The sequence below is a fragment of the Schistocerca serialis genome, chromosome 1 (genome assembly GCF_023864345.2).
Source record: "Schistocerca serialis cubense isolate TAMUIC-IGC-003099 chromosome 1, iqSchSeri2.2, whole genome shotgun sequence".
Taxonomy (NCBI): domain Eukaryota; kingdom Metazoa; phylum Arthropoda; class Insecta; order Orthoptera; family Acrididae; genus Schistocerca; species Schistocerca serialis.
The window spans coordinates 915,818,466-915,846,168 of NC_064638.1; the positions used below are offsets into that span (position 1 = coordinate 915,818,466).

The 27,703-nt window shown below is 38.4% G+C and overlaps 1 protein-coding gene across 1 annotated transcript in view; it reads left to right on the top strand.

Moving 5' to 3' along the window:
- LOC126412181 (uncharacterized) overlaps positions 1 to 27,703 on the top strand; it is a 280,628-nt gene that overhangs the window by 217,937 nt on the left and 34,988 nt on the right. Inside the window, exon 3 of the mRNA XM_050081662.1 lies at positions 4,315 to 6,744. Coding sequence (XP_049937619.1) covers positions 4,315 to 6,744 — 2,430 coding nt within the window. The remainder of the gene's footprint in view (positions 1 to 4,314; positions 6,745 to 27,703) is intronic.

The window sequence follows — 27,703 nt, forward strand, 5'->3', positions numbered from 1 at the left end:
ACCTGATGTCTTGTGTATTACAGAACATTGGTGTAAGGACCAAGAAATTAGTAGTATTCATATTAATCCATTTAAACTGGCAAATAATTATAGTAGGAAAATTGCAAAAGGTGGTGGAGTTGGTATTTACCTTAGACAAGAGTTAGAATTTAAAAAGAGATGTGAAGCAGAGAACTTAAGTATTGAAAAGTTTTTTGAAGCAGGTGCTGTCCAGCTATATGGCCTGATGAAAAAAGTCATAGTCATAACAGTGTATAGGTCACCATGTGGAAACATAGAAGTCTTTTTTGATAAATTAGAATTGTTGCTAAATACTATTTACAAAAAAGAAACTATGATTATTCTTTGTGGTGATTTCAATATTAATCTTCTAGTTGAAAGTCAACAAAAAAGGCAATTTCTGGACATATTAAAGAGTTTCAACATGTCACCACACATAAACAATTCAACTAGAATAACAAACACCTCCAATAGCCTCATAGATAACATTTTCTCAAATATGTCAGAAACTGACATAGAGGTAACAAACATAGATTTAGGATTGTCTGACCACAATGCTCTCACCATTGAAATCCCTTTAAGGTCAAAGGAAGATGAAGGTGTAAATAATATTTACAAAAGAAACTTCTCTGTGGACAGCTGTCATCAGTTCATAAGTATCTTAGAAAATGAAAATTGGTTAGATGTTATGAAACAATCAAGTACAGATGAGGCATATAGTGTATTTGCATTGATTTATATGATGAACTTTGAGATGTGTTTTCCAAAGAAACTGACCAGAGTCAAGTCTACTGGGTACATAAAGTCAAGTTCTTGGATGACTCTTGGAATTAAGAAATCATGTGAAAACATGAAAAAACTGAATTCAGAGTTGAGGAAGTGTACAAATATTGATTTTATAGAATATGTAAAGAGGTATAGGAAAATATACCGCAGAGTAATTGCAAATGCAAAGTTATTAACTAATAATATGGAAATAAAACAGTCCAGAAATAAAACTAAAATAGCATGGGAAATTGTGAGAAAAGAAACCGGGGTACCTACCAAAGGCAAGGAAATTATTCTAAAAGATGAGGAGAATAAAATGGTAGATAAATATGCCATGCCTAATTATACAAATAATTACTTTTTAAATGTACCCCAGACATTAAGCAGGTTCTTGGGGAGCAGATTAAGACGGAAGCACCCAAGGCAGCCAGCAGTATGATGGCAGTTCCAACAAACGAAAAGGAAGTTTTAAAAGTGATTAAAAGTCTGAAGTCCAAGATGTCAGCTGGAGTAGATGAGGTGCCAATAATATTAGTGAAGAAAACAGCTAATCAGATAGCGAAACCATTGGCGCACATAGCAAACTTGTCAATGGCTGAGGGCGTGTTTCCACAAAAACTGAAAATTTCTAAAGTCATTCCACTGTTGAAAAAGGGTGATAAACTTAAAATAGAAAACTACAGACCTGTCTCACTCCTCCCAACTTTCTCTAAAGTTTTAGAGATACTAATGAAATATAGAGTCACACATTATCTTAATATGCACAATCTGATAAACAGTAATCAGCATAGATTTCAAGCTGGGAGAAGTACCGGAACCTCTGTACTAGAATACACAAAAGAAATAATCACCAAATTGGAAGAGGGAAAAAGTGTAGTTGGGATAAATCTAGATTTGTCAAAAGCCTTTGACACTGTTGACCACAGCATACTTTTGAAAAAGATTGAAGCTATAGGTATCAGAGGACCGGTAAAAAAGTGGTTTGAGTCTTACCTGGAAAAGAGGATGCAGGTGGTTGAAATTACAGCACCAAATATTAATCAAAAAATTAAACTAAGATCAGATCCAAGGGAGGTCACAGTAGGAGTACCCCAAGGAAGTGTATTAGGCCCCTTGCTGTTCCTCATTTACATTAATGATACTCAGGTGTCAGAGAGAAAAGCTAGAATCATGTTATTTGCTGATGATACCAGTTTAATAGTTAGTGATATGAAGCAGTCATTGCACAGTACTGTCGACCATGTCCTACAAGATATACAAAAATGGTTTAGTGCTAACAAGCTAACACTGAATGCAAAAAAAAACTAATTATGTGCAATATGGAAAAATAAGTGAACAGGACGACCTAAATCCCACCATGGAGGGCAAACAACTTGAAAGAGTACAGTGTGCAAAATTCCTGGGTATACACATTGATGAGAAGATTAATCGGAAGGACCATGTGATGAACTTAGCACTAAAACTAAATTCAGCATGTTTTGTGCTTGGAATAATTTCAAGAGTTTGTAGTAATGACTGTACCAGATTAGTATATTTTGGCTATTTTCAGTCCATTGCATCCTATGGGATAGTATTCTGGGGAAAAACAAATTGTCGTCTAAATGAGATTTTCAAATTGCAAAAACGTGCTATTCGGATAATGACCCACAGCCCACCTCAAACACATTGTAGACCCCTTTTTAAAGCATTGAAAATTTTAACAATTCCATCATTATATATTCTGAAATGTCTGTTGGTGATCAAAAGAAATCAGGACAAAATGAAAACCAATACAGACTTCCATAATTACGACACATGACAATGTAAAGATCTCCACATACAAGCTGTAGCAAGGACCCGAAGCCAGAAACATGTATGTAATCAAGGCATCAAACTTTTTAATGCACTACCAAAACATATCAAAGAGCTGGAAAATGAGGATAAATTTGAAACTGTTATAAAGAACAACATGCTTGACTAATGCTATTACAGCATAATTGAATATCTCTGCGCAACTGTATAAAAAATATGTTTAAGTTAAAGTGACAAATGAAATTACATCAGTGCAAAATAAATTATGTTATAAAAACACTTATTAGATGTATATTGTATTAAACATAAGATAGATTAATATGAATTCAGCACAGATACAAATTTTGTAAAGATATTATATGGTTGTTAAAATGTACCCTGACAAATCCTGTATCACAAATGTGATCATTGGGATGATAATAAATAAATAAATAATGACAACCAGACCTAGGCTTACACAGTGACCACTGAACTCAGATTCACACAGATCTTAACATAATGACTACTAGACCCAGTCTCACATAGAACTGTATATAATGGCACTTTGATTCAGACTCACACAGAGCCTTACATAATGACAGCTGGACTCGGACTAACATAGAACTTCACTTAATGACAACTGGAGTCTGACTGGCTTTGTGTGTGATGCCTATTTAATAATGGACATCAATTTGTTTTTACGAAACAGTAACATACAAAGCTACTATATTTTAAATATTCATGTGAAACACAACAAAAAAAACATATAAAACAGAGACACAGTTTTGTTTGCAAATTGTTTTGATGTCCTTAAATTAAAAGGGCCCATAAATAACAGTTCTGTTTTATGGGGTGGAAGAACTTTCTTCAAATTTAAATATTATAATCTAAGTGTCTCACAAACTAATATGCTATTCTAGGAAAGTTTTGTATTTTTGGAATCAGAAAATTTAGGGCTGCAAGAGACAGATTTTGTGAGGCTTTCTTTTCAAGATTTTTATCATTCTACAATACGCTCATTCTGAGTAGGAAGAACTTTTGTAATGCTAAGTGTTTGGAAAAAATAAAACATTTGTTTCAAAGAGGAAGATGAGGGTTTTTAAGTAAATTGTCAATCCTGAAACAAATATTCATTAGTGGACTCAAATTTTGAAGTGCTCATGGTTTAAATGACTCTTGCATCATGATATTTCTTCAAATCAAATGTGTTTGAAAAACTAATTATACTAGCAATCTGAAAACTATACAAGGAATTTGAAGTGCTCATGGTTTAAATGACTCTTGCATCATGATATTTCTTCCAATCAAATGTGTTTGAAAAACTAATTATACTAGCAATCTGAAAACTATACAAAGAATGGTAAAATTTATCAAAATGCAGCTCTTGAATAAGTATTTAGAAATTTTATATATGTGTGCCTTATGTATAGAAAAGGTTTCAGAAAAAAAGGTTTGCTTACAGAGTGGGGTTATAACAAATGAAACCATCTTGTTATGTTTTGATCTAACTGAACCATTACCAGTAACTAATTTTTAGGTCAATGTGTAGTAGTGTGCAAGCTCATGTCATGGTATTTTGTGTTACTGGTAGGTTCTTCCCTTGACATACACAGATATCGTACAGTTCATAAAAATATTTTGGTTTCCTCTTCTGTCACCAGTGAAGCACACATAGCCAAAATACTGTTAATGCAAAGGACTGCGTAGTAGTTATTAGAATATTACAGAAGACAAGGTATTACCTCCAATAACACACTTTCTGGTGGTTATTTTCAGGTTATGGACAACCAGAAAATATTGGTGCTGGCTACCAAAAGACCATATCTTCAGGAGCTGCACCTTACCCTGCAGTGCTGTCAGATGTTCCAGTCCATCCACCACCAAATCAGCTAGAAAATATGCTACTTGATTACATGAAAGATGCTTACGTAAAAGATGGCGATGATGAAGAAGGAAATTACTATCAGTATGGAATGGATACTGATGCTAAACGCTCACTTTTCAGAGAGAGAGAAAATGATGACAGTGGTCAAGATGTAGAATATCATCAAGTCTTACCTACGTACTATGACAGTGAAAATAAGCAAGAAAATGTTTTACTACCTTCATTATTTCGAGAAAGATTTCTTACTCGGCCAGAAATTGACCAGGTTGTTGAACTGGAGAATATGAGACGCTATGCAGCAAAAGCCATAGAAAAGCAACTAGAAACTGATGAGGAAGAAAAACTGGAGAACAAAAGGAATAATGATGAAGAGGAGGAATATCTTTCACTCCTTCGTAATCTATGGGAAAAGTATAAAGAAACAAAACCTCAGCTTCTAGATTTCGATGATCTTACACAAAATGATATTCAGGAAATACTGTCTTCTTTAAGGAATGATAGGTCCAGTTTGCATAAAAGACAATATGGTTATGGCTCAGGATTTGATATTTTTAATAATGCAGGACTTATGAGTCAGTGGGGAACTGGTTCAAACAATTTTGCTAAGCGAAATAAGCAACGTGTTGAAGGTCCTGGCCAACAGGGAGCAAACTTCTTATACTCCCTAAAGTTTGTGGCTCCAGAGGTAAACCGTGAAGCAGTTGAAACTCTCAAAGATAATGAAGGTATTGAGCTACCTGACGAGCGAGATGAAGATGTACTGCGTTTAGCATCAGGATTTGCAAGAAATAACCCTGAAGACTTGATGCAAATATATGGCAGACCAGCTACTATGGATGAAATTTACAGTCCAAATCAGGAAACGTATCAAACATTATCTTTAGAAACACCAGATATTGGTTCCAGAGCAACTTCTACAAAACACTTTTCTTCTCTTGCAAGGGATGTCAATGAATACCAGCAACTTTCACCTCCTAACTATATGGTAATTCCAGAAAGGACTTCAAATAAGAGATTCATCTATGAAGCTAAAAGGAAACGTTATCCTGTAACAAAACGCAGCTCAAACTTTTATGCAAGTCCACCTATGCTCCATCACAAGTCATTCAACTCTGAAGGAATTAAGGACACTAATAAGAAGAAAAGTTCTCCTATAACAGGTGTTACAGACCCAAAGGTCGCCCAGGAACTAAATCAAATATTCTCATCATCTGCTACTCATGATGATTCGCCTAAGGCTAGTGAAAAGAAAGTAGATTCAGGAACTAATTCAAAGGTGACAACATCTAAAGACCCAAAAGATCCAAACCACGAGACAACCACAACTCATTCAGTCACAACAGTGAGTGTGCAAGAAAATACCCAAAACAATGACACAGAAACAGGTACCAAAGCTGTCCATAACAGAACATCAGGACCTAGAGAAGAGGGTAATCATAAATCACATGCCCATGGAACATCTTTACATATGGAAAAAGAAACTGCAGAACCAATAACAATGAGTAAGATCCAAACACCTTTGGAAATTAAGAAAAAATCCATTGATTGGTCAGATTATTTTGGCATTGACAGAAGACGTAAGAAAACTGCACCTGAGACTGTAGAGACAAAAGATGGCGATGGCAACATGATTGATGATAATTGGTTACTAAATCAATATTACAGAACTCTTGCAATGGTTTCGAATCCCTTAAAGAAACGAATGGCATCACATGGTCATGCAAATTCTCCTAATAACAATGACAATAAAAGAGATACTGGGAAGCAACAAGCTTACAGTACAGACATATTTTCAAGAAGTTCTCAAAGAGAAGCTACCAAGAAGAGTTTGAATACAAAAGAAGATACAAGTATTGACGACATGGATACAAAACTTCGAAATATGGAAGACCTCATTGTAAATGAAGCAGTAAAGTACACAGGTTCACATGAGGGAACCCAAGATCCTAAGGAAATTCAGGAAATGAAAGATAAAATTATGTCCCGATTGGCCGCAGCATATAGTCTAGAGAAAATGAGATTGGCATTAGCTGAATTTAAATCAAGCCTGCAGGCACAGATGATGTCAAAATATAATCCCGCAAATCTAAAATCTTCCTTATCTAATGATAATACTCAGGAAGAGAGTAAAATGAAGCGAGTGGCTGTGAAAAAGGAAAAAGCTGAAGATGACAAACATAATGACGATGGTGATAAAAAGAAAAAGAGAAGTGGTATTAAAAACGACGCTGAGGAAGAAACATCAGGTGAATTTTTGGATGGACCAGTTGATGTGGAGCCAATGTCAGAAGGCTATATGGGAAGATCTTCCGACGATTATGGTAAGTACACTTGTCTTTCCTGGTATCTAGAGCCCAGATTTTCAAACAATGTAAAATTATAAAACATGGTTGCATTCATGCAGTATCATACCATTTAATATGCACAATGAAATATCAAAACAATAAAAACATGCCATGTCAGAATTCAATTCTATATTTATTTCTATTATCTTCTGAAATTGGCTGAAAGCAAGGGGAAACTACAACTGTAATTTTTCCCGAGGGCATTCAGCTTTACTGTATGGTTAAATGATGATGGCATCCTCTTGGGGTAAAACATTCTGGAGCTAAAATAGTCCCCCATTTGGATCTCCGGGCGGGGACTACTCAAGAGGACGTCGTTATCAGGAGAAAGAAAACTGGAGTTCTACGGATCAGAGCGTGGAATGTCAGATCCCTTAATGGGGCAGGTAGGTTAGTAAATTTAAAAAGGGAAATTAATAGGTTAAAGTTAGATATAGTGGGAATTAGCGAAGTTCGGTAGCAGGAGGAACAAGACTTTTGGTCAGACGAATACAGGGTTATAAATACAAAGTCAAATAGGGGTAATGCAGGAGTAGGTTTAATAATAGGAAAATAGGAGTGCGAATAAGCTACTGCAAACAGCATAATGAATGCATTATTGTGGCCAAGATAGACAAGAAGCCCACGCCTGCTACAGCAGTACAAGTTTATATGCCAACTAGCTCTGCAGATGACGAAGAAATTGAAGAAATGTATGATGAAATCAAAGAAATTATTCAGATAGTGAAGGGAGACGAAAATTTAATAGTCATGGGTGACTGGAATTTGGTAGTAGGACAGGGAGAGAAGGAAACATAGTAGGTGAATATGGATTGGGGCTAAGAAATGAAAGAGGAAGCCGCCTGGTAGAATTTTGCACACAGCACAATTTAATCATAGCTAACTTTTGGATCAAGAATCATGAAAGAAGGCTGTATACATGGAAGAAGCCTGGAGATACTGACAGGTTTGAGATAGATTATATAATGGTAAGACAGAGATTTAGGAACCAGGTTTTAAATTGTAAGACATTTCCAGGGGCAGATGTTGACTCTGACCACAATCAATTGGTTATGAACTGTAGATTAAAAGTGAAGAAATTGCAAAAAGGTGAGAATTTACGGAGATGGAACCTGGATAAACTGACTAAACCTGAGGTTGTACAGAGTTTCAGGGAGAGCATTAGGGAACAATTGACAGGAATGGGGGAAAGAAATACAGTAGAAGAAGAATGGGTAGCTTTGGGGGATGAAGTAGTGAAGGCAACAGAGGATCAAGTAGGTAAAAAGACGAGGGCTAGTAGAAATCCTTGGGTAACAGAAGAAATATTGAAATTAATTGATGAAAGGAGACAATATAAAAATGCAGTAAATGATGCAGGCGAAAAAGAATACAAACGTATCAAAAATGAGATCGACAGGAAGTGCAAAATGGCTAAGCAGGGATAACTAGAGGACAAATGTAAGGATGTAGAGGCTTATCTCACTAGGGGTAAGATAGATACAGCCGACAGGAAAATTAAAGAGACCTTTGGAGAAAAGAGAACCACTTGTATGCATATCAAGAGCTCAGATGGAAACCTAGTTCGAAGCAAAGAAGGGAAAGCAGAAAGGTGGAAGAAGTATATAGAGGGTCTATACAAGGGCGATATACTTGAGAACAATATTATGGAAATGGAAGAGGATGTAGATGAAGATGAAATTGGAGATATGATACTGCGTGAAGAGTTTGACAGAGCACTGAAAGACCTGAGTCGCAACAAGGCCCCAGGAGTAGACAACATTCCATTAGAACTACTGACAGCCTTGGGAGAGCCAGTCCTGACAAAACTCTACCATCTGGTGAGCAAGATGTATGAGAAAGGCGAAATACCCTCAGACTTCAAGAAGAATATAATAATTCCAATCCCAAAGAAAGCAGGTGTTGACAGATGTGAAAATTACCAAACAATCAGTTTAATAAGCCACAGCTGCAAAATACTAATGCGAATTCTTTATATACAAATGGAAAAACTAATAGAAGCCGATCTGGGGGAAGATCGGTTTGGATTCCGTAGAAATATTGGAACATGTGAGGCAATACTGACCCTACGACTTATCTTAGAAGCTAGATTAAGGAAAGGCAAACCTACGTTTCTAGCATTTGTAGACTTAGAGAAAGCTTTTGACAATGTCGAGTGGAATACTCTCTTTCAATTTCTGAAGGTGGCTGGGGTAAAATACTGGGAGTGAAAGGCTATTTACAATTTGTACAGAAACCAGATGGAAGTTATAAGAATTGAGGGGCATGAAAGGGAAGCAGTGGTTGGGAAGGGAGTGAGACAGGGTTGTAACCTATCCCCAATGTTATTCAATCTGTATATTGAGCAAGTAGTGAAGGAAACAAAAGTTCGGAGTAGGTATCAAAATCCATGGAGAAGAAATAAAAGCTTTGAGGTTTGCCGATGACATTGTAATTCTATCAAAGACAGCAAAGGACTTGGAAGAGCAATTGAACGGAATGGATAGTGTCTTGAAAGGAGGATATAAGATGAACAAAAGCAAAACGAGGGTAATGGAATGTAGTCGAATTAAGTCGGGTGATGCTGAGGGAATTACATTAGGAAATGAGACACTTAAAGTAGTAAAGGAGTTCTGCTATTTGGGGGGCGAAATAACTAATGATGGTCGAAGTAGAGAGGATATAAAATGTAGACTGGCAATGGCATGGATAGCGTTTCTGAAGAAGAGATATTTGTGAACAGTGAGTGTAGATTTAAGTGCCAGGAAGTCATTTCTGAAAGTATCTGTACGGAGTGTAGCCATGTATGGAAGTGAAACATGGATGATAAATAATTTGGACAAGAAGAAAATAGAAGCTTTGGAAATGTGGTGCTACAGGAGAATGTTGAAGATTAGATGAGTAGATCATATAACTAATGAGGAGGTATTGAATAGAATTGGGGAGAAGAGGAGTTTGTAGCACAACTTGACTAGAAGAAGGGATCGGTTGGTAGGACATGTCCTGATTCATCAAGGGATCACCTATTTAGTATTGGAGGGCAATGTGAAGGCTAAAAATCGTAGAGGGAGACCAACAGATGAATACACTAAGCAGATTGAAAAGGATGTAGGTTGCAGTAGGTATTGGGAGATGAAGAAGCTTGCACAGGATAGAGTAGCATGGAGAGCTGCATCAAACCAGTCTCTGGACTGAAGACCACAACAACAACAACAACATCTTCTGAAATAGTAAGTAACAAGTAATTTCTCCAAAGGTTCTTCACTTAAGCTCACGTATTTGTAAGAACACTTTTGTACACAGAAAATGTAATTTATATGTTTCAAGAAGTGGAAGGTGCATACTTAAGTGGAGAAACTTCCGAAAAAATCAGAAAAAACTGTAAGTCTTATACATTGTCTCCACAAAATATTTTTTTGTCAACTTTATAAACTCAAAATCAGGATTTGATCGGATAACTTGGTTCTCATTATCTTTTACTGCAACATCTACTTCTCCATAGGATGATTTCAAAGAGTTTTAAACCTTTTCAACAATTTCAGAGAGTCCATCAGTTATCTGTGACCTGCAACTTCATTACTGCCGCAGAAAATGGGTCAAATTTGAGTTGATGTAAATCAGGTCTTGCTTCTATCTGTTTTCTTGAATGACACTTCCGTGCGTTTAATAAGCATACAAAATGTCTACAACTCAAAACAAAAGAAAAAAGAAAAAAGAAAGAAAAGAATTAGGATACCTAAGATTTTTCAATATAATGCAGCAAGTAGATTTTATCCCCAATAAATTATGGTGTCCTATCGACTACATCAAAAGTATCACAGTAAAAGATGGCAGCATATATCCAGGTATCCCAAATGGTTAAAATAGGTTGTGGTGACTAAGCTAAATCTGCCAGTATACCTATCACCAAATGAGGCAACAAGGACAAATGCTTTCAAGAATACCTTCGAGTGGAAAAAAGTCAGCATACGGCCAAATTAATACTATCAGAATTATTACCAAGCCTTTGTATTTCATGCATATATTTATCTCATTTGTGAAGGATATCAGCATATTTACATTGTTATATTCCAGACGTCAGCCACTTTTTCAGTTACATGATGTGGCACATGTGTTAAATACGTAACTTGGTTTAGGTTCAGATAAATATTTTTATTGTTTTCTGGCCTTTATGCCACGCTAGGCAGCATCATTTAGTAACGATAGAGACCCATTTTACACTCTACAGAAGTATAGTGGTTGACCGAACTATAAAGTTTGCAGATTTTAATGAAAAATCGTGAAATTACTGTAGACATGTTCAGTACTTTTGGTGAAACTCATAAGAAAACAACACCAATAAAAGGTGATATTATGTAATTTATTGCAATATATACACAGAGACAAGAACATTGATATAACAAGCTTTGTAAATGTCCACATTCATGCAGTTATATTGATGAAATCTTTGAAACATGGATTTCCTCCCCAAGTGGCCAGAACATGCAGATATGCATGTAACATGCATTTGCATGGAAATATGGGCTCTACTTAGCTATAACGTAATTAGTAGAAGGGGATCACTCCCATAATTGCCTAAATGGCATATGAGAAAAGTTAGAGAAGTATTTGATTCTTATGATAAGAAAAAAGATGTTACATTTGACATTAAAAATGTACACACACACAAACACAAACACACACACACACACACACACACACACACACATGTACACACATCCTTGGCATTCATTTATCATCCACTGCTGGGTATATGCCTCCTCCAGACTTTTCCATTCATTACGATCTTCAACTTCTTGCATCCAAATTTGTACTGTGTTTCTTTGTGTTGTCGATTCATCTTTCATTAAATCATTCCTCAAGTTCTTTGTTATCATGATGACTACAGTACAGAGTCATCTTAGTCCATTTCCTATAAATTAGTCTCCTCATATGACCACCACATCTCTAGTTCAGTTTTGTAACAGTCAGCATCATGTATTCAGTTCCTGCATAAAATTGTTTATCTGTGTATCAATTCTCATTATTCCCTGCATGCATATTTTTTCATTTCTCACCATCTGTCCATTTAAAATTCATGTTCCACTTCTCTAAAAAAGTATTGGCAATATAAAAAAATTATAGACTTTCAATTTATGGATTATTTGTAGTTTACAGTTGAATTCAGTTACTGTACCCAAATGAACTTCAAACCATTTTCTCCCTCCAGTTTATTTATTTAACTGTTCATCCACTTTTTGTTTTAATTTGTGCTAAGTATACAATTTGGTCAACTATTTCTATAAATTCATCATTATTATTGGTATTATTGTAATGGAGTGACAGGAGAGTGGAAAGACTGATTGATTATGTAGGTTAGTGTTAACAAAATTTGTTAAGAACATAATTGCAGGGCAAAGAATGTAACAGTGAGGAGAAGGACTGCATCCATGCCTTACATCCTTTTTGATCTGAATACTTCACTCTTGGTCTTCCAATCTTATTCTCCCTTCATACCTATTACTTGTCTTTTGCTACAATTTGCTCCTATTTTTCTGAGAATTTCCAACACCTTACACTGTTTTACATTGTCAAGCATTTTTTTCTACGTCAACATATCCTATCAGTGTGTTTTTATTTTACACTCAGCCTTGCTCCCATTATCAAGCACATTGTCAGAACCGCCTCTTTGCTGACATTACCTTTCCTAAGGCCAAACTGATCGTCATCTAACTGATGCTCAGTTTTCTTTCCCATTCTTCTGTGTATTATTTTTGTCATCAGCTTGAATGCATTTGCTATTAGTTGTTGGTAGTCTCGTACTTATCTGCCTTTGCTATCTTCTAAATTGTGTGGATGATATTTTTCTGAAAGCATGATGGGATGTCACCAGTCTCACAGATTCTACAAACCAGTTTCAGAAGACATTTGGTTGTCATGTCTCCCAATGGTTTTAGAAATTTAGCCTAGAATGTTATCTATCCCTTCTGCCTTACTTGATCTCAAGTTTTCCAAAGCTCCTTTAAATTCTGACTAAATTAGTGGATCCTCTATTTCTTGCATATTGACAATAATTTCTTCTATCACATTCCCAGACAAGTACTCCCCATAATCATTCCTAAGGGATATTTATTGCTATTTTTCCCTGAACTTCTCTCTTTCGATGACCAAATGAAATATTTCTCCTGTTACCCAAATTTTCTTCACAGCTACCTTCCTACATCTGCCTGGCCAGCGTCTGTAATTGCCCTTTTTAGAGATGTTTACTCCTCTTCAACAGGATTGTCTACTGTGGTATATCTTATCACAGTATCCACATCCATAAAGAACTTCAAATGTTTCCCGTCACTCCTCAGTACTTTAAAATCATACTTCTTTCCACAAGGATCCTTGCAGACGATTCTCTTAAACTTAAGTTTACTCATCACCACTAAATTATGTTCTGAGAGTTTACCAGCACTTGTGTATGCATTACAACCTAAGATCTTTGTCTGACCATGATGTAATCCAGTGTCTCCAGGTCCTTGCCAAATATACCTCCTTCTCCTATAATTATTGAACAGAGTATTTGCTACTAAAATCTGAAATTTATTGCAGAACTCAATTAGACTTTCTCCTTCCTCATTTCTACTGCCAAGATCATGATCTTCCATAAGCCTTTCTTCTACTCTTTCTCCTACAACTGCATTCCAATTCCCCATGATTATTAGATATTGATATTCCTTTACATACTGAATTCCCTGATCAATATGGTAAAAGACTTCCTCTGTCTCTTCATCTCCTAATTGCAATGTCGGCCTGTATACGGAACCATTGTTGTCAGTCTTGGTTTGCTGTTGATTCTGATGAGAACAAGTCTATCACTGAACCGTTCAAAGCAGCTTACTCTCTATCCTATTTTCTTGTTTAAAATGAATCTTATCCACAATACGCCAGTTTCTGCTGCAGTAGATATTACTCTGTATTTGTCTGACCATAAATCCTTTCCATTTCACTTCACTGACCTCCACTATATCTGGACAGAGCCTTTGCATATTCCTTCTTCAGATTTTCTGGCTTTCTTAGCACGTTCAGACTTGTAATTTTCCAGCTCTGGCTTGTAGAATGTTACCACCCCCCCCCCCCCCCCCCATTTGTTATTCAGTCTTTTTCTTTTGGTTCCTTCCCTCTTGGGAGTTCCCTACTGAAGCTCTGAATGGGGGACTAATCCAGAATCTTTTGCCACTGCAGAAATTGTCATGATGCTTTTCCAGTAACAGGCCACATATCTTGTGCATTTGTATTAAGTGTATTTAATACAATGGTTTTCATTGCCTTTTGCATCCTCATGCCATTGATCATTACTGATTATTCATCCATTTAGGGGCACTTTATCTCTCCAAGGGCAAAAGAATGCTTTTAACTGCTGCTACTCCAACACATTTGACAAGGCCATTGGCACAATGAGGGCAATTTCTTATGCCTGAACACTTTGTATCATAATATTCAGAAGTGTCACATACATATCCAAAACACTCAGTTCAGCATATTTTGCACTGAGAATAATTTCTATAGTTTGCATTGCACAGTGTACAAGATTAGTGTATATGGCTTATTTTGATTCTATTATATCCTATGGAGTAACATTCTGGGGTGCAACCAAATGTCCCTTGAGAGAGGTTTTTAAATTACAGATAAGGGCCATTAGAATTATTACACACAGCTCTCCGCAAACACACTGCAAACCTTTTTTCATGCAGCTAAACATACTTAGAGTACCATCTTTGTACATATTAAAAAGCATACTGCATGTTGTGGTTGGCAGGAGAGCCAACGCCGTGTTACTAGAGGAAGCCGAAAGGCACGCGTTTTAGCTCACTCAGGCTGGCGTGAGGTCTGGAACAGGACAAGGAAATTAGAATTTAGAAAAAACATCCATAGCTGGTGGAATACTTAACTTTAATCCATTAATGGTGAACGTCGCTCGGGACGGTACATTATACACTGTATCTATAGTAACTGGTAATGGCGCCTTGCTAGGTCGTAGCAAATGACGTAACTGAAGGCTATGCTAACTATCATCTCGGCAAATGAGAGCATATTTTGTCAGTGAACCATTTCTAGCAAAGTTGGTTGTACAACTGGGGCAAGTGATAGGAAGTCTCTCTAGACCTGCTGTGTGGCGGCACTCGGTCTGCAATCACTGATAGTGGCGACACGCGGGTCCGACGTATTCTACAACGGACCGTGGCCAATTTAAAGGCTACCACCTAGCAAGTGTGGTGTCTGACGGTGACACCACATTCCTCCCCTGCAAATCGGCGTACGGTTGTGGCTTAAGGCTTCTGCCCGCCATGGGGAGGACTCCATGTTGACGTATGCGACGAGGTGGGGAGCCTAACAACAGGTGAGGCTGTGCCACCCGCACCCTGCCATTCGGACCACGGGGAGCTAGGAAATGCCTGAAAATCTTCTCCAGGGTGCATGCCAACATGCGGTGTATGCGCCCGCAGAGAGACAGGAGGGGCCGAAAGGTCAACCTCCATTGGGCCGGGGTACCCGAGGGCGAAGACGACATATGGTCCGGAGCGGGCAAGAGTTCCATGTCGGAGGACAACTGGTCATGGGAAGCGATCGGCGGCGCGTGACCCAGGGAGGCACCCGGTGGTTGCAGTGATGCGTCCACTGCAGGCGTTGCTGGCGGGAGAACAGGTGGCGGCGGTGGCAGCGGCGCGTCGCCATGGGGCAAAATGCAAGGCAGCATTGGTAACACCTGGGGCCGAGGCGAGCCAATAGATGGGTCCCCAGGGCGCTGACTGGACGGCACCGTCACTGAAAATGGATGGGGAGCGGCAGATCCCGTGCGACGACAGAGGCGTAGGTGATTGAGATGCCGACGCACCTCACCAGAGGCTCCCAAAACCAGATACATAGCACGGACGAGGCAGTGAAGAATGCGCCCTTCGAGCCAACGCCGTGAACATCGATAGTGACAGTAGTAGACAACGCCGCATGGGGCAAAAGCAGGTGTCTGCCGCTGCACAGGAACCTGATGCGGTGGATGTAACAAAGACATCAAGGTTCGATGAGGGCGACCGTGGAGAAACTCAGCCAGCGAGTGACCATCTCGGGGCTGAGAGTGATATGAGGACAAAAAGAGCAATAACGCGTCCTCCCGAGAATGCGACTCTTTCAACTTCAACATCTGTGACTTGAAAGTCCTGACCAATCGTTCAGCGCCACTGTTTGACTGTGGCGAAAATGGCGCGGACATCAGATGTTGAATACCATTGGCCTTTCAGAATGACTGAAATTCTGCAGACATGAATTGTGGGCCATTGTCGGAAACAATAGTCTGTGGAAGACCTTCGATGCAAAAGATAGCAGATAACACCTGGATGGTGGCAGATGACGTCGTGGAAGACATCCGGACAACAAAAGGAAAATTACTGAATGAATCTACCACAACCAACCATCGAGCATTCCAGAATGGACCAGCAAAATCGATGTGTAAGCGTTGCCAAGGGGAAGTGGCTTTTGGCCATGCAAAGAATTTCCGCGGAGGTGCTGATTGTTGTTCGGCACACACCATGCAAGAAGAGCACATATTCGTAATCGCGGCATTGATTCCGAACCAAGTACAGTGCTGACGAGCAAGTTGTTTCGTTCTCACTATACCCCAATGTCCTTGGTGGAGAAGCTGTAAGACAGAGACCTGTAACGAACGTGGGACCACGACCCTGTTGTGTAGCAACAAAACGCAGAACGGTAGCAGGGACAGGGTCGGCAGCTGTGGCTGTAGCTACACGACGAAAATCAATCGGAAACGATTCGACCATGTCATCGGTTTCCGAATCAATGAACATGCAAGCAAGTTCGGAGGAATCGAATGCTCTATCCTCAGCAACAGGCAAACGGGACAACGCATCGGCGTTTCTGTGCTTAGCAGTGGACAAGATATCGTAGCGGTACTGCGAGAGGAAAATAGACCAGCGAATGAATTTCTGCACTGTACGTGGAGGTACAGGCTTGGTCGGATGAAAAAGCGATGTCAAAGGTTTGTGGTCTGTGATGATGGTAAAGTGACGACCATACAAGAAATCATGAAACTTTGTAACACCAAATACGAGAGCCAATGCTTCTTTCTCGGTCTGTGAATAATTTCGTTGCGCAGACGAGAGCAATTTGGACGCAAAGGCAATAGGGCGATCGTGCGATCCATCTTTGTGCGCAAGCGCAGCACCGATCCCAAAATCCGATGCATCCACCATCAACAAAAGGGGCTTCTGGGGATCGAATGGCGTAAGGCAAGTATTGGAAAGCAACGCCAATTTCAACTGGCGAAAGGTGCGTTCGCATTATGTCGTCCAGACGAATGGAACACCTTTATGGCGTAAGCGATGAAGCAGAGCTGAAATGGAAGAGGCATGTGGCACATATCTGTGATAATAGTTAATTTTTCCCAGCACACTCTGTAGCTGCTTCAAATTCTACGGCGAAGGCAAGTCTTGTATGGCACGGAGATGCTCGGGACTGGGATGTATGCCTTGGGCATTGAGTACATGTCTCAGGTAGGGCAAGTCACGAGCAAAAAACACACATTTGTCCTTCCGCAAGCAAAGACCATTTTGTTGCAAGACCTGAAATAATGTTCTGAGATTGGCTAAATGTTCTTCTTCCATCTTTCCGGAGATCACAATATCGTCCAGATAGTTTGCTGCAGTAGGGACTGACGCACAAACAGTTTGTAGATATTGCTGAAACAATGCAGGGGCAGATGCACACCCGAATGGCAGTCGTTTGAATCGATACAAACCAAGATGCATGTTAACCACCAAAACGCGCTGGGATTCTTCATCCACTGGTATCTGCAAGTACGCATCTGCTAGGGCCAACTTCGAAAAATATTTACCCGGGCACAGTTTGTCCAAAAGATCTTCTGGGTGGGGTAAAGGAAAAGTTGCAGTCACTAGTTGTGGATTCACTGTTGCCTTGAAGTCCACACAAAGTCACAATTTTCTGGAAGGCTTTGGCAAAATTACTAAGGGTGATGCCCAGAGAGAAGCCTGCACACGTTCAATTACACCTTGTGACTCCAAATCGTGTAATATTTTTGTGACCTCATGACGCAATGCATGGGGAACATTGCGCGCTCTGAAAAATTTCGGTTGCGTGTTTACTTTCAGTTCCAAATGTGCTGTATAGTTCTTAGTGCAACCGAGGCCCGGTGCAAAAATGTCTGAAAATTCTTCACATAGACGAGAAACACTGTCGGAAGGCACAGTCTGGTTCACTGATAGGACCTGATTTACGATAGACAAATTAAACAACTGAAATAAATCGAAACCAAACAAGTTCACTGCAGAAGAAGAACGAAGGACGTAAAATGACACAAGTTTTGTTTGTCCCTTGTATGTTGCAAGAAGGCTGCACTGTCCTAACACAGGGATCTCTCGACCTGAATAGCTAGTTAACTTAACAGTTGCGGCACGCAACAGAGGTGTGCACAGCAGTTTGTAAGTGTCTTGATTGATCAGTGAAACTGCAGCCCCGGTATCGAGCTGGAATGGTATCACTTTGCCGTTAATGTCCAAGTCCACAAAAAGTTTATTGTCCTGCTGATGACAAGAGCGACTGTCTCGTGCAACGTGAACTGACACTGGTACAAAATCACTTGCGACTTGACGGGAGTTCCGGCGATGTCGACACACACTATTTGTGGGATGAACACAGTCACTGTTAGAGAGAATGGCACTGGGTGGAGTGGAAAGAACTATATGAATTTCCATGGGCGAAGTTTCGCGAGCCTGAGTATCCTTGGTTCGATTCCGATTCCAGCGCGAAGCAAAGGGCCTGGAATGATTTTGAGTTTCCAATCTGAGCTTTTTCTGGCAAACACTTTGAACATGTCCTTTTTTATTACAGTAAAAGCAAATAGCTTGGCGTGATGGGCAATTCTCACACGAATGTCTAGTAGCACACCACGGGCATGATTTTAGCACTGCATTTGCTTGCCGGCGTGGTACACATGGCTGAGAGCCTGGCGGCAGCGGTGCGGCCGGGTGCGAGGGCTGTTTACTGTTCCGTGCAGCTCGCCCGGCAGGCCGGATAACATGACACATGGGTGGCAAAGTTTCAAATGAGTCCTGAGCAAAGTCAAGTGTGTCCTGCGATCCAATATGTCCATCACTTGTTGAAGGGAGGGATTGACTAGTTTCAAAATCTGTTCCTTTATACGAACATCAGAAACATTCTGTGCAATTGCATCACGTACCATAGTATCTGAATAAGGGAGTCCACTCCTGATTAGTCTCACCTGCCGTACGTTTTGTACGAAAGAAGGTATACCGTTTGGCAACTACATTGACTGATTCTTTGAAATATACATCTAATGCAGACAAAATTTCTTCACAGGACAGAGTTGCTACGTTGTGTCGGGGAAATAATTTGACTATCACATGGTACGTTTGTACGCTGACCAAAGACAACAAAAATGGCTGCCGCTCGTTACCTTGAATTCTGTAGGCGGCGAGATGGAATCCAAATTGGCGTGACCACTCCGTCCAGCTTTCCAGTGCAGCATCAAAAGGATGAAAAGTTGGTGCAACTGCGTGTTGTGGCTGCATTAGCGGTGGAGTGGCGGCTGCCGCGTCATTTTGCATTGCATGTTGACCCTGGACGAGCTGTCCAAAGGCATCCAGTAAGGCCTGTGTCTGCTGATTCTGTAAATGATAAAATTCGGACAGTACATCTGGAGGTGGTGGCGAAGCCATTACACAAGTAAATCAGGGCAGGATAGTTAAGAACACGGTATTGCCTCGTCGCCAATGTTGTGGATTGGCAGGAGAGCCAACACCGTGTTACTAGAGGAAGCCAAAAGGCACGTGTTTCAGCTCACGCAGGCTGGCGTGAGGTCTGGAACAGGACAAGGAAATTAGAATTTAGAAAAAACAGACATAGCTGGTGGAATACTTAACTTTATTCCATTAATGGTGAACGTCGCTCGGAACGATACAATATTCACTGTATCAATAGTAACTGTAATGGCGCCTTGCTAGGTCGTAGCAAATGACGTAGCTGAAGGCTATGCTAACTATCGACTCGGCAAATGAGAGCATATTTTGTCAGTGAACCATTGCTAGCAAAGTTGGTTGTACAACTGGGGCGAGTGCTAGGAAGTCTCTCTAGACCTGCCGTGTGGGGGTGCTCGGTCTGCAATCACTGATAGTGGTGACACGAGGGTCCGACGTATACTAACGGACCGCGGGCGATTTAAAGGCTACCACCTAGCAAGTGTGGTGTCTGGCGGTGACACCACACTGCATACAAGAACACAGTTGAGTAGTTTACATGTAAATTCAGATCTTCGTGACTACAATACACATATCTGTATTAACCTGCATGTAGAAAGAACAAGAAAAACAAAAAACTATGGAATAAAGCTTTATCATGCTCTGCCACTCTGCATCAGGGGAAGAGAAGATGAAGGAAAATTTAAGTCAGAATTAAGAAACTATCTGATAAATAAATGTTTTCATAGCATAGAGGAATATTCGGAATCCTTATATCACTAACTAATAGTTGTATTGTCAATATCATGATGTTCTCATTGTCAGTCCTATGTCTCATTTATAATCTTTTAACTCTAAATTATGTGTAGCATGTGTTTTCCAAAATGTACTAAATATATATAAATTCATCATACACAGTACATGTTAAAAGAGCATGTAAAAGAACAGCCCATTAATTCAATGTTTTAATTTTCAACATATTATATAATGTTAATTTTATGTGTTTGATAGAAATTTGCAATATTCTGCTGCGCATATTCTGGACAGTATTATGACAATTCCTATATCATGTAAATGATACAAAGGATGATCATAAATGAAATGAAATGAAATGAAAACTTAACCTCAGTAACAGCTCCTGACAGATGCTGTTTCTTAGGTTTCTAAAATATTACATTTCCAAATAATAAAGTTAAATAGCCCGATGCATACATATGAGCTACACAATCACCTGCCCAGTAAGCACTGGCAAAACAGTCTAATGGATCGATATTTTTGGTCATTCCTTATGTTAACTTCAAACCTTTTGTTTGATACAAATACAACTATTTCAGTACTCACAAAGTATGCTTAAACTGAGTATGATTGCAACCCTTTTGAAATGTGCTTTGTTAAGTTCCTGTACTTAATATCATGACATGCAACTTTTGCTGGTTCTGCTTTCAAATTAAGTTCCATTGGGGTACTGTAAAACTACATGCCCAATGTGATATTTACTAACTAGAGATTCAGTACAGCTTTTCTGGCTAAGATTCACTATATTCTGAGTATAATTATACTCAATATTCATCCCAGGATAATTTTTTATTTCACCTATGTCTTTTATTTGAAACTGCTTGGATAACAGGTTCTTGATTTCTTGTATTTTCTCTTTATTTTTGCCACACATTTGCAGATAATCAAAAAACACAAATGTAGATCATATGAACTGTTGACCAGCAGAATCTGTTGCGTAAGTTAGAGGCACTAGGAGTAAGGGTAGTGGTTAACAAATAGATTTGTTCATATCTAGAAAACAGAGTACAGTTAGTAGAGATCACACATGTCTCCAGTGGATCAAAGTACATTAAGAAACATGTATTGGATCCACAATACATCAATACTGGGGTCCCTCAAGGAAGTGTACTAAACCCGGTATTGTTTCTGGTATATATAAATGATTTCCCACAACATATCAGCCATGGAGAGAAGATATTGTTTGTTGATGACAGCAACATATTAATCACCAGTAAGAAACCAACACAAATACTGGAAAATTCTATTGAAGTGCCGAGGGATGTCTACAAAAGTACATGGGGAAACAAAGTAACCCTCAGCATAAAGAAAACAAATACAGTCTGCTTTAGAATAAATAGGAAACAGAGTCCCTTAAATTTAAAACTAGGTAACATCTCCAAAGATGATGTACCTACAACAAAATTCTTAGGGATGCACGTTGACAAACAAATGAAGTGGAATGAACATGCTACGAAACTCTTGAAAAAGATAACCACAACATGTTATGCTTTTAGGGTCCTTGAATCTGTATGCAGTGATGAATGTCTGAAAACTGTATGCTTTAGTTATGTTCATTCAGTAATCAGCTATGGTATAATTTTCTGGGGAAACAGTGCTCATAATTTACAAACAGTATTTAAAATCCAAAAGAGAGCAGTAAGAATTATAATGAAAAGCAGTAAGTGGTTTCACTGCGGAGAACTTTTCAAAAAGTTTGACATTGTAATTGTTCCTTGTGAATTTATATGCCAAATCATAGTGAATATCAATAAAAATGTAAAACATTACAGTACAAATTGCCATTTCATAACTATAGAACAAGAACAAGTCACTGTCTTCACCTAGACAGAAAAAAATTGGTATAAGACTCAAAATAGCTTCTTTTATGAAGGTGTAAAAATGTGTAATAAACTGCTGCAGAAAATAAAAGAAACAGATAACATGCACTGCTTTAGGAAAAATCTTAAATTGTGTTTGCAGAAACACTGTTTTTACACTATAAGCAAAGTCTTTAGTAAAAATTATTGTAAATAACTTCTGTCTCACATGAAGTATATGTAATGTCTTGATAAAGAACAAAAATGATTGTAAATAACTTATATCTCACAATGTTTAACTACATGTTGTAGTGATTTGAGAATTTTGGTATAAATCCTAGAACCACTTGGCCTAATTTTCAGAATTTGACAGAAAGGTTGGAATTGAATATTGAAGACAAATGTAATAGTGTTGAATCAGAACTTAATGAAAAGTTAGGATCATTTGAAAATATGTTTAATGTTAAATTTAATGCTGTAAAGCAAGGGTTGAGTACTTTGAAAGCGAGTTTTCTTTATCTTGTAGTCATATAAACAGGATAATTTTATGCCAATAATTCAGTCACAAATTACAAGGGTTAATACACAAGTAGACAATGTGGAAAGGAACTTCAAAGAGAAATTAATGAACATTGGTATCATAAATATAAATAGTTTGGAGGAACAGGGTGAAGAAATTATGGATTGAAAAGTTACCGAGAGAGTAATATTCGGAAACTTATCTCCTATTCTATCTTCTGAACTTAATGATACCAGGAAAGGTAAAGATGACCTATGGAAAGAATTCAAGCTTATCCAGGTTAAAGTAGACAAAAGGGTAACTTCACCTAATGTGGTATTAACTAGTGAAGTGGTGACTACTTTGCAGTGGGGAGACTTTCATAAGAAGTTTAAAGAGAAGTACTGGTCTACCAGGGGTCAAGGAAAGTTAATATCAGATCCATGTTACCTGGGCGGAATCATCTACCCCCCTCCCAGGGATGTTAACATTCTAAGTTAATGGGCAGAGTGACGACTGCAGGATCCTGAGTTATTTTCAGTGTTTCTTCCAAAATAGTTTTCCCACAGCAAATTCCTTTAAAATCTTAAACTATTCTGTCATCTATTGCTAACATCTTAAACTATCCTATAATCATAGTGCTTAGAAAATTGGATATTACTACAAGATAAAGAAAACTTAAGAAAATCACAGAATAAGGAAGAAAAAGGTATCGACATAAAATAAAATGAAGAGAATATTGTATTTATGGATAATATAATATGAGGTGACCAATGAAACAACTGTGACACCAGAGTGCATAAATTTTCTATTTTGTATAGAGTATTTTATACCTTTTATGGGATGTGATGTAAATGGGAGGGTTTGTATAGGTTTTGAAAGGGGTGGATATTGTAAATAAAAGCATGGTTTACAAGAGCAAATAAATCATGGCAACCACAAAACACACTTCACACCTTTGATACAATCCATGTAAACAATTGTGCCTGATTCTTCACCATTTGCCATGTCCATAGGGTTGCTAGATTTCTTTCAGGGACTCAAGGGTGCAGGTGAAAATGTCCATTCTGTAGGATCCGATTTAACAAAATACATCCTCTGACTTCTCACTCAAGTACCTGAGGGGTAGGGATCCTGGGGAAGGGGGGGGGGGGGAGGGTTTCCTGTCTTAGGGGCTATCTTCATCTCTTCTTAGATCTTAGCAACCATATCTATTTTTTTTTTTTTCCTTTCTTACTTTTCTTTTGAGGACCTATCTATTTTTTCCCTCTTTCCATATTCACAAACTTCCATTTGCTGAAGTCATTCCTTGTTTCCATGGTTTCTAATAATCTAAATCTTATATTTAGATAAGAAGGCTGAAGAATCAGACTTTAAAAACACACATCCACATACACACAAAAATACATTTAGACACAAGTAAAGCAGTAATGAGCAGGAGACAGACATCGAACAGATGTGACCAATGAAAGAAAAAGAAACAGGAGTGGCATTAATCATGATGATCATTAGGAAATATCAGTTTAATAAATACTCTGACAAATTGCAGGATAGTGGGTTGGGTTGGGTTGTTTTGGGGAAGGAGACGAGACAGTGAGGTCATCGGTCTCATCGGATTAAGGAAGGATGGGGAAGGAAGTCGGCCATGCCCTTTCAAAGGAACCATCCCGGCATTTGCCTGGAGAGATTTTAGGGAAATCACGGAAAACCTAAATCGGGATGGTCGGACGCGGTATTGAATCGTCATCCTCCCGAATGCGAGTCCAGTGTCTAACCACTGCGCCACCTCACTCAGTAGGATAGTGGGACTTCAATTGTATATATAGACATAGTATCTAGTAAGAGTATAGAAGTTGAGATGTAGAGGAGGACCCTAGGGAGTGAATGATGCAGTAAAAAGTGAATACAAAGTGTAGAATAGATTTTTATTTTTACCAGAGAATACTTAATTATAGTATACATAGGAATGTATAGTAAGGGAATGAACCATGAGGCCTACTCAGAAAGGATAAGGGGGGCATACCTGGCATTTGTGAAGTGTATAGAGCAGGCATACCTACGTGGAGATAGGATGCCTATGGCATATAAAAAAGGGATTTTTATAAAGGGGCTTACCTACCAGAATGGAAAGAGGAAGTGCTCTCATAAGGTTGACCCACAAGCAAGGTATAGCTACTTATCCTAGGAGAAGGGGACAGTATAATGACAACAAAAGTCACAAATTTTATAGGGATTATTCTGGAAAGTTTGAATTATATGCACAACTAGCATTATTATGTTTCATGTAAGTTTATGAGTGTCAAAAGGAACACTTCCATTTTCCCCAGAGTTCCTCCAAACTACAAAAAATAGTAAAAATAGTATATACTAAGGGAAAGTAGTACAAAAAATGAGAATGGAAAGTAGATTACTCGTGTATCACAAACATTGGAGTTTACAATTGAAAGTGCATATATAAAAATAAAGATTCTGTAACTTACCAAATGAAAGTGTTGGTACGTTGATAGAAACAATAACAAACACAAACACACACACAAATTTCAAGCTTTTACAATGCACGGTTGCTTCATCAGGAAAGAGGGAAGGAGAGGGAAAGACGAAAGGATGTGGGTTTTAAGGGAGAGGGTAAGGAGTCATTCCAATCCCGGGAGCGGAAAGACTTACCTGGGGGGAAAAAAGGGACAGGTATACACTCGCGCACACACACACACACACACACACACACACACACACACACACACACACACACACACACACACATATCCATCCGCACATAACAGACACAAGCTTGTTTCTGTTATGTGCGGATGGATGTGTGTGTGTGTGTGTGTGTGTGTGTGTGTGTGTGTGTGTGTGTGTGTGTGTGTGTGTGTATACCTGTCCCTTTTTCCCCCCAAGGTAAGTCTTTCCGCTCCCGGGATTGGAATGACTCCTTACCCTCTCCCTTAAAACCCACACCCTTTTGTCTTTCCCTCTCCTTCCCTCGTTCCTGATGAAGCAACTGTGGGTTGTGAAAACTTGAAATTGGCGTGTGTGTTTGTTATTGTTTCTATCAATGTACTAACACTTTCGTTTGGTAAGTTTCAGAGTCTTTGTTTGTAGATATATTTTTCCAACTTGGAATGTTTCCCTATATATGTAAGAATACACACAAATCTTAAATATTAGAACTGATTAGAACCTCAAGTGACTGCTCATATCTCAATATCAAAGTAAATTAAGAACAGAATAAAGAAATTCTCATCAAAGGATTGTTCTAGAGAGAAAAAAAGGTTGTTGTCGAAGTGAAAGATGTATGTATAAACATGTATAAGAAAAGTCTATTGTTATGATATAAAATGTTGTTATGAGTGATGTTATTTACTAATGATTATGTATAAAATATTACGTGTCCAATCTGAGGGGAGGGGGGGAGGGGGGGGGGGGGGGAGGGATATGCAGTGATTCAAGAATTTTGGCATAAATTGTAGAACTATTCGGCCATCTATCATCTTGAACACAATATTTTAGACATAAGTGCAAGAAAGTAGAATCCTACCTACTGCCCATCATATGTCTTGTGTGTGTGAAGGTTTAAATTTAGTTGCAGGAAGAATGTAGATGCAGTGCTCGAACGGCACTGACAAGTATCTTTCAGGCGATCCATGGAAGTTTTAGTGAAAGTACATATGAGAGGACCGTAGAGCAGTTATGTAACTCTGTGATAATAGTGTCAGTGACTATTGTTAGTGAAAAAAAAGAACTTTTATCTTAGCCTTTGTGAAGGGAAGATGTGTATTCTGTTTCATGTTGTGAATGGAGGTGGCTTTTAGGCCAACTTTCTCTCATATGTAACATATTTTGTTTCTAATACTTGGAGACATGAGAGGCTTACAAAACAGTATTTATTTATGTGAAGTGTGGAATTTGTAAAATGTCAGAAGTTAAAATATATTAATTAATCCCAATGAAACTTTGTACGTCTACTTATTTTTATAAGTAGGAAGAGTCTTAAGGAATTCCTGTAGCTAGCAGCATACTTTGGAGAAGAAGTGAAAGAGAGTTTGCAGCAGCAAGCTAACCAGCAAGGAAGGTCAGCCGAGCATCTCAAGGAAGTCATCTTGGAAAAGAAGTGGGAGTTAGTATATCTACTTCACACTTAAATCGTCGTCCAAAGCATTAGAATGTAATGAAAACCTGTATAAATATGTGAATGTTCACAAATTGACAACATCCATACATTTTAAAATGTCTGTGGATGGCTAAATAAATAAACAGAAAAATACATTGGTAATTACAAAAATGCACTTATTGACATTACAGTAAGGTTACCAAAACAATGCTCGCACATCACAAATATCATGCTTAAGATGATATAGTACACTACTTCAGCACTTCACTATGAGGACCATTTCCTAAAACATGTCGTTTCTGTGACTGGCAGCAGATGTTACTGTATAACAAAAACAAATATAATATGTTCCCATGCTAGCAGGTCACTAGTTCCCAACATCTCATGGTAAAACGTGCTGACTAAGTTTTCAATTAACTTCAAAGGTTGTGATGCTTTGGCCAATGTACGTTGTTTAATTAGGCAGTGTTGTTTATACAGGTCATTGTTTGGTACAATATCAGTACAAAATATAGATATTTTTGTTTCAATACCTGTATCTGATAAACTTTAACAACTGTAAGTGACATGGCAATGACAAAAAGCAGATGTAACATCAATTTATTTTCAGTGTGTACAGATACTTTCTTAACAACATTGTTATGTTTTTCCTGGAGGCTTATGTGTTGTTTGTTTGTGCCAACATCAAAAGAATAAATTGTATCATTAACAAAAGTTAATGCAAACATGAAGTAAAAAGTTAAAAATTACATCATCCTGGTAAAATTAAATAAAGTATGTTATGTACCTATATGATGAAAAATGGAGAATTAAATTTATACCTGTATAGTCAGAATATTCTGGATGTTAGTACTTACTGACAATGTGTGTGATTCATAAGGAAAGGAAGATTATTTGTCAACAAACTCTGGTCATTCCTAATAAACTATAACAAAATGGAATGAAGCTGCCGACTGACTGAGTTATGAAACTAGTACATATTAATGCAGTCTGCCTCTAACTC